At 42.3% G+C, this 17995-nt stretch overlaps 1 protein-coding gene across 1 annotated transcript in view; it reads left to right on the top strand.

Annotated features, from left to right (window-relative positions):
* Positions 1 to 17995, top strand: part of LOC126354620 (putative fatty acyl-CoA reductase CG5065) — a 132323-nt gene that overhangs the window by 58507 nt on the left and 55821 nt on the right. The window contains exons 4-5 of the mRNA XM_050004384.1: positions 11613 to 11761; positions 17484 to 17596. Of these exons, the coding sequence (XP_049860341.1) occupies positions 11613 to 11761; positions 17484 to 17596 (262 nt within the window). The remainder of the gene's footprint in view (positions 1 to 11612; positions 11762 to 17483; positions 17597 to 17995) is intronic.

Below are 17995 nucleotides of genomic sequence, written 5' to 3'. Positions count from 1 at the left end.
TCTATACTTTTTGAGTTTGATTTCACTCAAATGTGAAAACTCATTTCGCGATAAAAGCGTTTGAAAAATAAATTCTCGGAAACTAGAAATTCAGGGAGGTGAACAATAATGTAAAATGCCTACCGATTAATCTGCGATCCCAGCACCAAACAGTAATCCTTCTTCTTCGTCATAGGCTTTCCGAGCTTTTCGACCTTCCTTCCATTCCAATGAACTACATCGATTTTGCCGGATCACGGACAGGTTATCCATTTGTTCAGCGCAATTGAAGCTTTGCGTGCCCATTACAATTCCTGCCTCGTTCATGACTATCAGAAGGGATGAATTTCCTTCATTGAATAAGTCCGCTGCTAAATATGATGCCAATTCATGACTTTTAGTCTGGAGTTCAAGTGTTTAGGAGCTAATCGCCAAATAAAGGAGTTAAAACTTTCATTCACATTTTGTGTGTGGCCACCTAAACATCTCTCCAGTAATTTATCTCTATCCACTCTCGAGCCAGTACCCGATGTGCGCTCGGTTCTATGCTCATAAAATCTAAACGAATGCGAATTTCGCTTTGAAATTTTGACAGCGTATTCTCGGATGGTAAAGCTAACGATTAATGCAATAAAAAATCGGATTTTTTTGAGCGTCCTAAAGTGGTTTGCCCCCTTACGTATGTGTGCAGATGGAACCAAAAAGTCAAGATTACTGAAAGAATGAAATTACACAGAAAAAGCCTAGTGTAAGAAATATCCATTACGTAAACTGGTTTCTTAAGGAGAATTTTGCTAATTATTTTATTTTTCATTACTGCTAAAATATATGTTAAAGTAGCATTCTCGATTACAGAAATTTTCAGACAATCCGAAAGCATATTTTCTGAGACGGGGATACCTGTCGCATAAGGGTAGATACAAAGTGAATTTACGGTACGAAGTGGCAAAAGTATTACTTGTTCTTCAAGCCACATTTACACAATCATCAATGGAACAGGAGTCAACGTCTAGGATTGTCTGGAACCAAATTTTGACATTGATGTCTGTGGGAAAGAGAGTCGCGTCACGTTGCTAACATTTGATGTTAACTTATTCAAAAGGCGTTTGCATATTGACACTTTTATTCATTACGATAACATGCAGAAAAAAGCCTCCGAATGTCATCTTGGTTAGTTTCTGGCCATGCCTGAAACGCACGCTGGGTCATTTTATGAAGACCGCTGGCTGGAGGCTGATATGAAAGTATTGCCTTCACATTGCATCCCAGTCCCCCTTTATGGGTGACGAACCAGAGGCTGGGCACACATTTCTCAAGCTTTTATTTGCCAACTGCAGTGCGGGGTTTTGCACTATCCTGTCGGAATGTTCCACCTCTTTCTCCAGTCAAGAAGAACATGACAACAGATTTACTGTTCTTGTTACGTACTGGCGAGCATTCAGCTTTCCAGCTATACCATAACTACTAAATCTCTCCTGTTACACCGCAGCAGTTCCAGAGGTATGGGTCTCAAGAATCGCTATTTCCAGTGACCTTTCACCAGCTCGTCTATGGACACCTTTTGATGATCTGAACTCCACAAACAGCAGTGAGACTCTTCGCTGAACACCAGCGAATGCTGTTCAATGCCCTATTTCAATATGGATCTTCACCTCCATAGATATCTCTGTTCGCAGCGATAAACAATACGTGGCAACTCGAGATTTCAATCCTGCTAAAACGGCAAAGGGTTCCTCTGAGACCCCCAGTTCGGTGAAACTCACGCTGGTACTCGCCGACCTTTACTGAGAATTTTAAAATCGTTCATATACAGACGGCACCAGGCACCTGCAGGCTACATTGCTGCCCTTGCGTCTGATAGTAGGCCATCGAATTCGGATGGTGTCAAAGGTGTAGCCGATCGGCAAGCACCTATGACTACGTCACAGGTTCTGCATGTAGAGATGGATTTTTATAATTATCAATAAAGGTGGCGTTGCCAGAGAGGGTTTTGCCGAATCAGGGAGTCGTAGAGTACCGTGTGCCGTTTTATTCACGCATGTGTCAATGTTGCACCCCTCCGTGGTCATTGAATAAGAGAGAGTGAATCAGGACCACTGAAAAAGTGTAAGAACCCTTCACTGCTTCGGATCATCTTCAAATTTCGTGGAATGGTTCTGAATGCTACGTAGTGGTTACAACCTCTACATAACAGCAAACAATTCGTTGGCACTCCATTACACAGCGTTCAGTGTGGTTGGCGCCCCATGATGTCCGTCGAGAAGGGCTGAAGCGGCCGAAATATGTGGGAATCAACGTCCCAAGCAAATGGGTGCTTTCATTACGCCCTTTATGCCACCTGCTGAGGCCTTTTCGTTTAGATTCTGTGCGTCGGTATGTCTGAAATGTTTTCCTCGGCCACTCATAAGAAACCGCGTGATTTCATCACTGGACGTCGTGGTTCTGACCGCCGTTGCAGAAACGTCAGAAGAAGGGTGAAATATCGGTAAGAGGGGCTGTGACGACATTCCCATTCCGTGACACGCTTACAGTGACGTTTGGTAGAAGTTTGGTGAAATTTGGTGCCTATGCGACATCACTTCACATGAACTTTTGAGCTGAGGCCTTTTTAAGTGTGTCGACATTGCAGTTTGTTGCGTCGTCGAGTCCGAGTGTGATGTCACAGGATGCACGTTACACAGGTAGATTGCACGTACCTTTGAGAGAAATTTGAAAGTTAAGCAGCCCAATGGGTGGGAATTATGACGCTTCGAAAAAGTAAACCACTAATTCTGTTGTTCAGTATATGTTAACACTAGCAGGAAGTGGCATATTATTTTAATCACATTTCATATTCGTATTGGATTAACCACATTTCTCCACAGCTCATGGTCTTGTGGCTAGCGTCGCTGCCACTGGATCACGGGGTCCCGTGTTCGATTCCCGGATTGCGGATATTCTCTGCCCGGGGACTGGGTGTTTGTGTCTGTCCTTGTGTTGTCCTCACCATTTCATCATCCTCATCATCATTCCTGAAACGGGGTGGCGACAGGAAGGGCATCCGGCCATCCCAAATGTGCCATACCCATGCTGACCCTGCGAAACTGTTAGGCAATCACATTTCACTCTCGTATTGGAAAATTCACTGCCCAATGTAGTGCCTGGAAACAGTGAAACTGACAGCACTAAAAATAACAGTTTCTCGGTTGATGTCCTACGGTTCTTCTATTACTACATGACGGCCATTATGAAGGAACTATGGGGAAATGTTTGACTGCGGTCTAATACCCCTTTCTGCGCCATGTCGAAGATCTTTGTCGAAAGAATATCACTAATATTTGATCAAATTTCATCGTCAAAGTATTTGATAATCTAATACGGGCGTCAGCGTGTGGTCCTCTTACTGTGCTTAAAGAAACGCTATGTGTGAATGTATATAAAGTTTTGCGGTACCAGGTGTAATGTAGAGTAGAGGAACAATTTCGAAACGATGGTTGTATCAGCATTACAATGGACCCTGTCATAGAGCATCATTTGTCAGGCAACTGTTTGAGTAGAATAACATTCCTGAAATGTGCTTGCCTGACCAGAGGCCGGACTTGAACACAATAGAAAACAGGTAGGACGAGAGAGAACGCTGCTTTTGGCCCGAACTACAACGTCCAACGTCAATACCTTCTCCAGTTTCGGCTCTCGAGGAAGACTGGGCTGCCGTTCCTGTAGACATCAACAACTCATTGAAAGTGCCTCCAGCAGAACTCAAGCCATCATAAAAGCCTAGGATGGGCACACCGCATCTTAATGCCCACTATAAGTGTCAGGGTACTTTTGAAGTCATAGTGTGGTCATAGACATCAAGGAACGAATAAATCTTATTATCAAAATGTGAGAAAGTGATATGAGCATCTTTGCTGACGGTATGTGAAAAAGACATGTTTGGAATAAATAAAAAAAAACTACCCGGTACATACCTTCTGACGTAAAACACGGTCCATGCGCTAGGTTGACTTCCAGAAGACTGATTATTTGCCGATATTATCAGTTTTTCCTTCGTGAGGGGGCTGGAAAGAGGTATACTCACACTCGTGAGATAAAACACAGGCAATTTGACACTTGAATATTCGCCAGGAACTTCCCTCCCGCTAACAGTTCTTAGTTTTCATGAGAATTCGTGAAATTTTAATGAAGGTCTGTATGGACGAGGTTTCAGCAAATTTCTGCATGTGTATCAAAAAGTGTTCAAGTGTTAATTTACTCACTGTACAATTGAGGACATGTCTGCTAGGATCCTATGCCCTAATCTTCTGTGTGTTTATAGAAATACTCCACCGTTAACTTCCGGAATGGCAGTTTAGGATAAAAAAGTCAGTTTGGAGTGTCGTAGCGGCCCCTTATGGTCAGAGGGCCCGCAAAACCGACATGCAAGTTGGGTTGCCGACCCCCTCCCAGGAGGGCGGAGAGAAACATCGCCAGCGGACAGAAACAGTAACAGACTTTCCAACTACTTCGCCAACAACATGTGACAGTGTTCCAGCAATCAGAATTGCTATGACTCATGCAGCACTCCGCCGACCTGGCTTTATAAGCATCTCTAGATTGTCAGACTGACAGTATTTACCATCCGCTAGGAACAGCTCCAGCCACTACTTACACCGGCCCTAGCATTGTATTCACTCGCCGTAGCATTGTAGTAGCATGTTGTATTTTGTGGAGTAGATTTTCGTCAGTATTTTCTTCCATTGCCTTGTTTCCTTATCTGGATTTCCAACACAAGATTGTCGGGTTTTTCTCTTTGTGCTTGTGTTTAACATATTGTGTATGCCAAGAAGGCGTTCTTCTTTAATTATAATAAAATGTGTTCAAATTGACTGTTAGTTCTTTCCTGCCGACAGCAGGACACTACAAGGAGAATCGTCAGCTTAGTGATATTGGAACAACTATTGAAGCCATCTCAAATGCAGTGACCAGAAAAGACGTAAATACTGATGGGTCGAAAATAACTGATATACAATAAAAGCACATGGTGTCACCTTTTGTTCTTATCTCAGCGCGGAGCTCCCCCCCCCCCCCCCCCCCCCACTCCACCCCCGCCCACCTCAGAACACATGGTGTTAACCACCGAAGCACTGGCCACGATGCTAGCCCACCAGTTCGTTCGGTCGCTTCGACTGGGCTTCGTCTCAGTATCTCACCTCCCCATGCCCTAGCAGTACGGAGGGGCAATGACATTCGTCTTATGAACATAACACAAGTGGTCGAGCTGCAGCGGTAAGGAACTAGACCCAACAAAAATGTTGCTTCACCATGAGCGCTACCTATGGCTAAAATATCGCCTTGTCTGGATTGCAGCATCTCAGTTGAACGTAAAGCACCAGCAGGGACGCATTACAAGCTCTGTGGGACAGTGAGTTAACATTCAAGCCACGGAGGACAATTGCGACCAATGATCAGGTTCCCATCATCACGTTACGTACAGAAAGCCTATCAGCCATAGAAGTTACTCGACGTGTGCACCAAAGACAAAATGATTTGGTGCGGACTTGGAATCTGTTCCAATTGATAAGTTACGTTGGGGACTTACACCACACATGCCACCAAGTTAGACTGGTGCAAAGAATGATAGATATCTAAAAGAAATCGTGGGCTGAGTGCTCTAGGACTGAATTCTTCGAAGAGGTTTCAAGAGGTCATGTACCGCATCAAAATATTGGGAGACTATTTCATGGTGCGAGTCTCCGTTCCCGATATCCACGAAGAGCACGATGTCGAACAACACAAATTCGGGGACACCGTTGCAGATGGGCGAGAAACCCTCCAGGTTTCGCGTCGGGAGTTCATGGACGAAGATCGGATATGTTTGTACCTAATATCACAGACAACGGGTTTGGAGACAATCTGGTAATATCGAACGCCTCCAGCACCGTGGCCGAAATATGCAACAAGATGGTGGTGAAATGATGTTCTGGGTAGCATTACATGGGGCCAAGGTACACCTCCGTGATTACTGACAGCAATCGCTCTGCTCTACAGTAGAGGGACGAGATACTGCAACCAATAGTGGGACCAATCGCCAACTTTTGGTGAAAATTTATCTTGATGGGTAACTCGCGTGCTCGTTGTACTATTCTCATGAACATGTTCCTTCAGCGTGCTAGAATAGAGTGCCTTTCCTGTTCCCTGGGCATTAAACAAGTCAAACATATGTGGCTTCGATTGAAACTAGCTATTTTTCAAGCCGCAATGATCATGACCTGTCCACTACTTCCGCAGAATCGCTACTGAAGAGTGGGACAATTTGGACCACAGCTGACTTGATGGTCATATAGACTGTATATCAGGACGACATCAAGTCTACATGCTCCATCACCTGTTAATGTAGCTCTCGTGTCCTGTGAGAAACCCCCGTCGGAAGGAGATGATGTTGCCGCTAAACAAATGATTTTTTTTTCATTGTTGGTGTGGACACATTCGAAGTGAATATATACGCGTTATCCAGAAAATTATTTTTTGTACCATTAATTAAAATATAAAGAGGTGATACAAAACTTTTGTCCCATCTCTCCGGTCTCTCCCCTCTGCTTAACAGCAGAATTCCTCCTGCACCCTTAATATTAACGTGTTTGCTTTTAATTTGACCGAAGGTTGTTCTGACGTCCCTATATGCTGAGTTCATCGTTCAGACCAACGTTTCTATTTTTGTTTCTTCACATTTTTCCTGGAGCCGTTTCTCATTGGCATCCCTCCAGTCCCAGTCTGTTTCATTCCTGTCTTCTAATGCTGTAATCCTCTCTTTTCCATGAACATTTTTACTTGTTTTCTTCTCGATCAATTGAAATACTTATGGGCCGGCCGCGGTGGTCTAGCGGTTCTAGGCACTCAATCCGGAACCGCGAGACTGCTACGGTTGCAGGTTCGAATCCTGCCTCGGGCATGGATGTGTGTGATGTCCTTAGGTTAGTTAGGTTTAAGTAGTTCTAAGTTCTAGGGGACTGATGACCACAGATGTTAAGTCCCATAGTGCTGAGAGCCATTTGAGCCATTTTTTTTTAAATACTTATGTTACCCAAGGTTTCTTCCCAGTTACCTTTCTTGCATCTGTATTTGTCAAATTTCTGTGATTTCCTTTGGTGTATATGTCCATTCCTCTTAAACTGAACTTGGTATTGTGGAATTCATGATCGCAGTATCTACAATCTTAGGTAACTTCAAACGCAACAGATCATTTTTCAGTAGTTCAGCATTCAACTTCTTTCCACTTTCATCATTATGGACGATTCTCGTAAACTTGACTGGTCTTCATCATTCTGATCCGTGTCCATATCCGTTATAGGTACATACTGTAAACTGGTATCGCGTTTCTGAATCTCTGTCTGACCATTATGTAATCCTGTTGTAATTGTACCGTCTCTCTGCGCCTTTTCTAAGTGTACCTCCTCCTCTTGCGATTCTTAAACAGTGTATTCGCTATAACTAGTTGAAATTTATTGCAGACCTTGGTCTTACTCTTCTTTCACTCATAGTACCAAGCCAGTATTCTCATGTAACTCTTTGTTCTATCCTTTCCCATACTACCGTGTTTTAATTCCCCATTATTATTAAATTTTCACCTGCCTTTACACACTGAATTATTTTTTGGATAACCTCATATGCTTTATCTGTCCCTTCATCTCCTGCTTGTGATGTCGACATATATAAGTGAAATACCGTTGTTGGCTATCATTACTGTCAATTCTGATCAGAACAATCCTATCACTGAACCGTTCACAGCACCTCACTCTCTGCTCCACTTCGATTTTTCATGAGTCCTCCTCCCATCATCCCATTACCTCGTATTTGTTTGACCAGAAAGCCGTGCCTCCTTTCCAGTTGACTTCACTGACTCCACTATATCTAGATTGGGCATTTGCATTTCCATTTTCAAAATTTCTAAATTTCCTACCATGTTCAAACTTTGCAAGTTCCATACTTTCAGCAGTAGAACCCTACCCTATCGTTGCTTAACAGTCTTTTTCTCATCGGTCTCCTCTTGCTTGACAGTCGCCTCCTGGAGATAAGAATGGGGGACTAATCCGGAATCTTTGGCAACTGGACAGATCATCATGATGTATTTTCAATAACAAGGCAATAGTCCTGACGACACATATTGTCTTCAGTGCAGTCCCCACTGCCTTCAGCATCCTCATCTCGTTGATCATTACTGTCTCCCACCTTTTAGGGGCAGCTTTCCACCCCAAGTGCAAGAGAGTACCTTGAACACTCTATGTTCTTCCGGTCTTTGACGAGAGTCTATGGGCGCCATTACTGTAGATTTTTGTTTATATGTTGAACACAAGCTGGGATCGAACTGGTGGTGCAGAAAGCTCTGACTACGAGCCGAAGACGCTAACGCTGGACCATGGGGTGAAATTAATTCTCGATAACCCAAAGTTTCCTTTATGGGTGGCGGAAGATACGATTCAGTAATTGATTGCTGTATAATCTGCGAATCGGAATAAATAAGACAGAATATTCATTCTGTATGATTACCTTTAATATGTACAATAAAAAAATGTACACCGGAGCTTCAAAGAGTAAATACGTCATTCAGTTGTCAGTCATTTACAGTAGTTTTAATTTTATTGTCACGTAGCTTTTTTAGACACCTCACTTAACACTGTGTGACCAACACAACGCCTTGGTTCAACATTGTAAACAGTAGCTATAGTGACCTAAGTTAAAGTGTTCTGGCTAAATAAGCTCTAGTTATAAGATTTGGTAGCTGAATTGATATAAACAAATGTTAGGAATGAAATGAGAGCCATTACTACATTTATAACACCCACGCTTACCATCGTCCTCTTTAAATGAGAGCTCATCCCTCTCACGATATGACAAACCTAAAATTCAGACATAGTTTTTTTTAAAACAAGTACATCAAATTCAGAATATGGATTTTCTATGCAGAGAAGGTGTTAATCGCGTGGAGCCCTGGTATCAGCCGGCCGGTGTGGCCGTGCGGTTCTAGGCGCTTCAGTCTGGAACCGCGTGACCGCTACGGTCGCAGGTTCGAATCCTGCCTCGGGCATGGATGTGTGTGATGTCCTTAGGTTAGATAGGTTTAATTAGTTCTAAGTTCTAGGTGACTGATGACCTCAGAAGTTAAGTCGCATAGTGCTCAGAGCCATTTGAACCAACCCTGGTATCAGCGGCGGATGTGGGCATATCAGATCACATAGCGTCAAAACGCTTTTGTTACCCTGCTTTTACGTATAGTTCATTCTCCTTGCAGTAGGCTGGGTGATTTACTATAGAAGCAAGAGAAATCTTCTGACTGTTTTGTTAAGACGCTAACAGCACAGTTGAGTGACCTAAGCTCAGTCAAAATCTTCTTGTATACATGAGAAGAGAAATTCTAAAATTAATGCGGAATGCATGCTCATTAACAACCTGCTTACAGTTGCCACAGACATTTCACGGAATCAAATTTAATGTCACCATTGTGGATAATAACTTTACACATTGAAAAAGTTGAAAATATTTTATGTAAGTGCTGAACGGATGCAATGTATTTAAATTTCCTGAAAGAGAGTTCCAACTTCAAATAATGGAGAGCCTAGAAATTTATAAGTGAAAAACTTGTTACGTATCTTTTCATAAATGAAAAGGATTATGATAGACATACTGCTGATCTAAGCCCTTGAAAAATGTATTTTATAGAAACCCTTCTACTGTAATTTTCTCATTTCATGCCTGTCTATCCTTCGATCTGTTATAGAATTAGCTTCTTGACGTTTGTAACTACTTATCCGTGCTTCATGCGTTGTTTATCGCAGCAGAATATCTAAAGTGAAGGTAAGAGCTAAATTCTAGCTACGCTACGCCGCACATGGATATACTGGAGTAGTGATGAGGGCCCGACCAAATGGTAATTAACCACTGGGTCGGATAGCAAAAAATGCTAAGGCGACGTCAAAAGCAAGCCTGAAAGTGATTCATTGGGTGAAGTCTACGTAGTCATAACATGTAAGCTTTCACGGCCGGCGTCTTCATTAATTAAAACTTCCGGGCTGAATTGCCGTGGTCCATATATAAAACTTCTTCTCCTTCCTGACGTTTCGTTGCCTACTGCGGGCAACATCATCTGAGGTGAGTGGACAACGGCAATTCAGCCCGGAAGTTTTAATTAATGAAGTCTACGTAGGTTAAACATTATCTCATTTCTGTACACTACTGTTGTACGCATAGCCTTGAGGTCAGCGTCCAGTTCATGAAACGTATAACGTTTTAGTGTGTTAACAAAAATTGGTTTTGCAATTGGCAGTGCAGTGAAATCGAATGCATTCGGAAGGTAGTGCTTTTGTTCCGGAATACTTGTTCAGTACTATAGGGGGCTAACAGCTGACTCGTCAGTCTTCTGAATGGTTTGATGCGGCCCACATGAAGTCCTCTCCTGTATCAACTTTTCATCTCAACATACCTCCTCAGTTATTTGCTGAATATATTCCAGTCTCTTCCTCTATAGTTTTTACACTCTTCAGCACCCTCTAGTGCGATGGGAGTTATCCCTGAAGTCTTAACATGTCCTATTATCCTGTCCTTTCTTCTTGTTAGAGTTTCCATATGTTCCTTTCTTCGCCTACTCTGAGGAGAACCTCTTCATTCCTTAACTTGTCAGTTCAGCAAATTTCCAACTTTCTTGTGGAGCCCACGTCCCAAATGCTTCTATTCTGTTCTGTTCCAGTTTTTCCACAGTCCATGAGTCAGTACAATACAATGCTGTGTTCCCAACGCACATTCTCAGAAATTTCTTCGTCAAATTAAGGCCTGTGTTTGATACTAGTAGACTTCTCCTGACCAGGAATGCCCTTTATGCCAGTTCTAGTCTGCTTTTTGTATCGTCCCATCAAATTCATTAACGTCGTTTACTTCCCGCTCCACCCCAGTTCCGATGTTAAATTGCTCGCTATTTTCTTTTCTGCTCCTTCTTATTACTTTCGACTGTCTTCGATTTACTTTCTGGACTCAAGAGACTGTTCATTCCTTTCAACAGGTCGTGTAATGTTGCTCCAATTTCACTTAGAATAGCTATCTCATCAGCAGATCTTATCATTGATACCATTTTACCTTGAATTGTATCGCCACTGTTGAACCTCTCTTTAATTTCTGTCATTGCTTCTTCAATGTGTAAATTGGACAGCAGAGGCGAAACACTACATCCCTGTCTTACACACTTTATAGATTTACGAAGATGAACTACGAACCAAGAAGCTGTCAATTAGAAGAAAGATCAAAAAATTAGGGTTTTTTTTACCATACCGTCAGTGTCACTAGAGGTGAAGCACGATATCGGATTAGAAAATCGGTCGTGTCCTTTGCAAAGGAACCATTCAGATATATCCCTTGATCGATACAAGTAATTCGCAGAAGAGCAGCCAGATAGCCAGACAGCTAGACAGCTATTTCAACCCTGGCATTCCCGAATGCGAACAGAGTGACACAAATACGCGAAATAACACTGGGCTCCTTGGAAAGTCGAACAGTTCGACTGAAATATCCGTTTATCCTGTTTATTGCACTCAATCACAAGACGTTGATCACAGTGGGCTGCCTTCAGACCGCTCGCAACTAGCGTGTCGTGGCGGAGTGTGGCTGAGTGCCAGCGCTGTTTTCTGCAGGTGTTGGTGCACATGTCGACGGCCTTCTGCAACTGTGTGGTGCGCGACGCCGTGGCGGAGCGCGTCTACCCCACCAGCCTGCCTCCGGAGCGCGTGCTGGAGCTCGTCCACGGCCTCACGGACGCAGAGCTGGAGGCCGCCACGCCCAGGTAACCGTGCGGCGCTTCTAACTCGTTAACCAGCCTGTGCTGCAAAAAAAAAAAAACTGAACCAAATATTACATAATCACTATACGAGAAGCGACAATAAAGTAATGAGACTAATGTGAAAAAAAATATTTCTTACCATTTTAGTCAAGTTTAGCGTTGTCTCCTTCAAAGTAGTTCCCTTCTGATTGCACACAATTTGTGCAGCGCTTCTGACATTGATGGTAACATTTCAGGAACTCATCTTCTGTAATATCCCCCAAGACCCTCGTCACAGCTTGTGTTGTTTGAAAATGGTGTCCCTTGACTGCCGTTTTGACTCTTGTAAATAGAAAGAACTCGCACCGAGCGATATCTGGTGAGTAAGGTGGCTGTCGTAGTACTGAAATTTGTTTTGAGGTTAAAAATTGGTGTACTGAAAGAGCAGTATGGGATGGTGCAGTATCGTGATGCAGAATCCAATTATCAGCAATGTTGGCAAGGACATGGAAGAATTCTTTTGTGATGTCTTTCTAAAATTTCTTTGTAGTAATATTGGTTAACTGTTTGTCCAGGAGGCACTCACTCTTTATGAACAGTTCCCTCTGAATCAAAGAAGCACACAAGCATGAATTTCGCTTTTGACTTTGACATGCGAGTTTTTCTTGATCTGGGTGATCGCTTTTAGCACCATTGCGAACTTTGGCGTTTTGTCTCCGGATCGTACTGAAAAAAAAAAAAAAAACTTTCATCACCAGTGATATCACGGCTCAACAATTCTGGATTGCTCTAACATATCGGCTTCCACTTTTTTCCGTGTTTCTCGCTGTTGTGATGTGAGATTTTTGGGTATCATTTCTGCACAAATATTTCTCATACCAAGATCTTCAATTATTATTAGACGAACGGTTTCTCGATTGATGTTCAGTTCTTATTTTCACGCATAATTTTCGATCAGATTGTACGAGTTCGCGCACCCTGGCCAAGTTAACATCTGTCTGTGAGGTTGGTGGTCGTCCACTGCGATCTTCATCTTCAACGTTCGTTCTGCCTTCACTAAACATTTGATGTCAATGAAAAACTTGAGCTCTTGACATAACCACCTCTCCAAAAGCCTTCTGAGGCTTACCGTAAATTATCGTCGTGTTTTCACCCAATTTAATGCAAAAAGAAATGGCATACCATTGCGGTTCCATTTCCATGACGAGAGACACAAACACGTGTTAACTTATTACCGCACAACTCACGACTGAGCAGTTGCATTGATGTGCCGCTTGGACTAGAAGCAGCTTATAGACCAAGGTCAATGATATTGTGCCTACGCAAGCCTGCAGGGTTGCCACATCTTGCAAAAAAATCAGTCTCATTACTTTATTGTCACACCTCGTATTTTTATTTCAGTGTGACGTCTCATTAGAACATAACTCGGTATTTAATTATTTGTCCAAGACATGAGGAAGGGCAGCACCAGTCGTAAATTTGTAATGTGTTTATCACAGATTGATATTTTCATTGCTACATGAATGGATCAGGCATTAAAATATCACCTTGTAAACCGTACATTTACATACCAATGATATTTCAGTATTGATGGCTCATCATAAATAAAATCGCTTATGGTTCCACATTCACAGTAGAGATAACAGTTAAACTGAGCTTGCTGCTTATATTTCCATGCAGCTAATCTCGTTATGTGACGTCAATAGTAACTAGTGTGCTCCTTATTACTATCGTTTGTGTACTACTTTTTCCAAAAATTAATTCAGAATAAAATGTAGTAGCCTTACATAAAGCTACAATGGTATCCTTAAGTACTAAAATAAATTCACCAATTATATTAAAACCAGAAGACAAATTCCACATATAGATAGTGTTAGTTCACATACTAATAATATTTGTTTTCGTATAAAAATTAAATCAGTACTAATATTACGAAAGAAGCTATACATTGTCGCAACCTTACGATCAACAGCCATCTGATTGGTTTGGTGTGGACCCCCACAACTTCGTTTCCTATGTCAACCTCTTCATTCCACAGTGCTACTTCGACCCAGTTCCCTCAGTTGTTAGACATTTTCTAATCTCTGTGTTCCCCTCCAGTTGTTACCTCCTACAACTCCCTCTAGTGCCGTGGAAGTTAGTCCCCGATGTCTTAAGACATGCTGCATGATTCTCTCCCTTCTTTGTCAGCGTTTTACACTTATTAGTGTAATCAGCGATGCTGCAGTGAACATCATTCCTTAACAGCACACCTAATATTCAGCATCCATCTGTATCATCACTTCTCAAACAATAATTCTCTTCTTCACATCTCCCACTATCTGTGATTCACTTGCATAAGATATTGTGCTCCAAACGTAAATTCTCACAAATTTCTTCCTCAAAAAGACGCCATGTTAGGCCACCAGTTTGCTTTTCATGTCTTCCTTGCTTCGTCCATCATCTTTTCTTTTGCCTCCAATGTAGCAGAACTCATTAACTTCATCGATGTCGTCTTCCCCGATTTTGAACTTCGTTTTATCACTAATCTCATGTCTGGTACCCCTCAGGAAGCTCACAACTGTTTTGTGAGCACTTGAGTGATGAACACGGGGTCCCAAGCCACTGCATCACATACTTCCTTTCTTGAGTTGCAGCCTCCCATCTCTGGCTGTTCTGACTTCTCTGTTTTCTTTTTCGACGCAATGCAACGAGTGCACCTACAGCGTAAGGAGGTATTTACTCAGTGTATGGACGATGCAATCGAGGCCGAAGGTGATGCTTTGGAACTGTGTTTTGAACAATACTAGGATCCTCTTATCTAGGTTACCGTGAACATGAAAAAGGAAGTTTATTTCGACATTCTCGACGACCACTGGGGCCGAACCACACACTAACCCTAGGTTCGGTATGGGGCGGCGGTGGGGTGGGTGGGCTGATGTGGCCTGTTGTGGTGTTGTGAACCACTGAGGCCTATGGCGGGACGAAGTCTCTCCGACGTTTCTAGGGCCAACTTTAATACAAAATACACACAATACACAATTGGCGATGTCCCCATTCGTTTCAGTTATCCTGATTAGGAATCTCAATTGCTCTAATGACCATGTTGGCAATCGGACTCGAAAAAATGAAAAACGATTGTTTGCATTTGCTGCTTAGCAGTAAAACTACTGATCGCTCTCTATGTTAACTGAGTTTGCACACTACCCCACTACGAATTACACATAAATAAATAGCTATTGCCAATTGAAAACAGAGGCAACATGTCTAACTTCTTACGGACTGCCTTTGAGATGACCATTATGAATAAAGGTTAATTAATATGAACACTTTATTTGCATCAGTGCCTAACGAGCATTTCTACATGCACTCACGCACATATTACTTCGAATGTAAGACACCTTATAGATACTGGCCATATAAATATTATATTGACTACTCTGCGTCCCGTAGAAGATGCTGAGCATAATGTGCTGGCAGGTTTTGTAACTGTACAGTTACGAATATTTGTTTCATACCATAGCTGAAGTTATTTAGATCACTTCTCTACCTCTGACAAGAAATAACACTTTCTGTTTGAACTATGCTTTGAGCCTAACTGTGAATAAGCCGAATTTTCATATTGTACAATCCACCACAGTGCTTTTAACAAACACAATAAAAGTTTCACGTTACGTTGGAGTGTAATCTTCTTAAGTTCAGCATCAGCAACACACAATATTTATTAGGGAATTTAACTGATTCATAATTTACTTACCAGCTTATTTCATTTATTGGCAACTATTTACATTCAGATTTCTACCACAGCAAAACGTAATTTAACACATTTTCCCATAGGAAAAAAGGATAATTTGCTATCCGCACAAATAATAACATTGGGAAAGAATTTGCTTTTAGAATAACTCAAATAATTATTATGTAACTTGAAAATCAGGATATAGCATGGTTTTCACAACTCAAATATGGGCTGCCTCTATGAAATGCGAATTCCACAAACGCACATACAGAAGTAAACTGAAGTCTTCCACTTGTGTGGTGAGCAATGTACAAGCCTCCGTCGAAAAGGCTATTAAAATGCTCTTCGCAGTTTACACTTTTGTGGCCCTGAATAATACTGCTTTCTCCTTTTTAGTAATAGCTATTATGACGTATGTTGAAGTTTTACAGAGCCCACGACTCCACAAAATATCTGGCATATACTTCGTAATAGCTCGGACCTCACATCTTCTTAGATAATATAAGTGTGCTTGTTTACCTGCTCTTGGTATAGAAATGAAGGCCCTAATTTTTAATTAGCTCAATTAAGACCACACGGAAACATTACCACTTCTCGTCACCAGGTCTGAACTAAGACAATCTATATTGCACTGTTCTGGGACTACAGTTTCTAAAAATGACGGAATACAGCCCCGCCACGACATCCGCAAGGATTTCCCTAAAAATATTTTTTAATACTAAAGCCATGTCCCCTTAAAGCGAGTAATACATAACTTAACAATATGTCTAAATAAGTCTTTTTCACACAATTAATAAAAGAATATACTTTTTTATGAATGTGTGGTGTCTTTTTTTTCGGACGTTAATAAAGAAACAGACACCATACAGAATCCGCAGTGCCAGAAATATGATTCACTTGTGGGTATGATCCGATGTAGGTATGTGCTTGAATGGAGAGACCCGATTCCAAATGACTGACATCATTTCTAGTGGATAGCGTAACACTAGAGATCTGGGAAGCTATTGTACATTTTTTCTTCTTACGACCTCAGTTATGCAAATTGAAGGTGTAGGTGGACAAAGGAAAGTGAGGGGAAGGGTTATTGATGTCAGCTGTTTCGAGACTTTATACTGAATCAGCAGCGACGAGTGAAAATGCGTGCCTCGATGGCCAATGAATTGATCACCCTCAGTGCGGACGCACAATTACGTCCTACCTCTTGCGGGAATCCCAAAGTAGCAGACATGGAGGACACGAACAGGAGTTGCAGATAAGTGCCGCTGGGTGGGAGTGTGGCTCGGCCGGGAGGCGTGCCGAGATAGTCCTCGCAATTACGACGAAATACTGTGTCGAGGTGGCGCAGTGGTCAATGCAAGTGCCTAGTAAGCAAGCTGTCCCAAGTTCGAATTCCCATCCGGCACACATTTTCACTCGTCGCCGCTTATTCTACCATAAAGTCCCTATGCATCTGGCATCAATAATATTTTTCCCTTCCTTTCCTTTCTCTCCCATTCGCCTTCAGTTTACAAAAAAATGTACATTGCATATTTCACAAATACTGTTTATGAAAGTCCATAGCATCATTAGTTGTAACTTTAGCCACGAGGTAGCAATACGTTAGTGACTTCGTACGTTACCCTCACTTCACTTAGTTCTCGTTATGCCTGCCTGATGGCACGTGAATATAATTAGGTATGCTCTATGCCTCACCTCCTTACTCATGAGAGCAGACAAGTGCTTAAGCGTTAGCAACTGTTGCAACCCAAATGTTTTGCAGAAAAAATTATCTCGTTTGCAGTTTGTAACATTATTTCATGATTTGGGATAATTTCTGCGGTTACATTTGGGTTGTTAAAATTCTGTCACCCAAATAGTTAAAATAATACCATAATGTAATTATATTTGTGACATTCTTTGCATAGCTCACAAGCCATATGCGATAAGTGTCACAGTGTTGATCACACCATTACAGTTCGGATGACAGTTTTTCTGTCTCCACCTGCGAGTAGAACTGTTAGTGTATGAGAGTGTTGCCTTGGCGTGCTGCAGCCTGGTCGGCGGCCATCCCAGCGCGTACACCTTCAGCAAGCAGCTGGCCGAGAACCTGCTGGTCGAGCACCGGCCGCCGGGACTCAGGCTCGTCATCGTGCGGCCCTCCATAGGTGAGTAACGCTGTCTGGCATAGGCTGTCCAACTTCACGTTTGATGGCCGCCTTTACTATATGCAATGTAGAGTCAATACGTTATGACCGCTGCCCAATGCGAGGCTGAATGCTGCTTGCTCTCATTGCAACCACAAGACGCTGTAAGGAAAGCACAGTATCAAATGAAATGTTTCTGGACGCCTATTAGTAGAAATTAATGCAGGAAGTGTTACACTTCTCCTTTATGATGACTTTACCTCTACTGGGGACACTTGCAATGAGCTGTTTGAATTTACTTGGAGGAATTGCAGCCCATTCTTCCTAAAGAGCTGACTCCAGAGAAGGTAGTGATGTTGTATTCTGGGTCTGGAGCGGAGTTTCTGACTCATCCCAAAGGTATTCCACTGAATTCAGGTT

The sequence above is a fragment of the Schistocerca gregaria genome, chromosome 1 (genome assembly GCF_023897955.1).
Source record: "Schistocerca gregaria isolate iqSchGreg1 chromosome 1, iqSchGreg1.2, whole genome shotgun sequence".
Classification (NCBI taxonomy): domain Eukaryota; kingdom Metazoa; phylum Arthropoda; class Insecta; order Orthoptera; family Acrididae; genus Schistocerca; species Schistocerca gregaria.
Note: the sequence above shows the minus strand (reverse complement) of the source record. Positions and strands in the feature narration are given on the sequence as shown.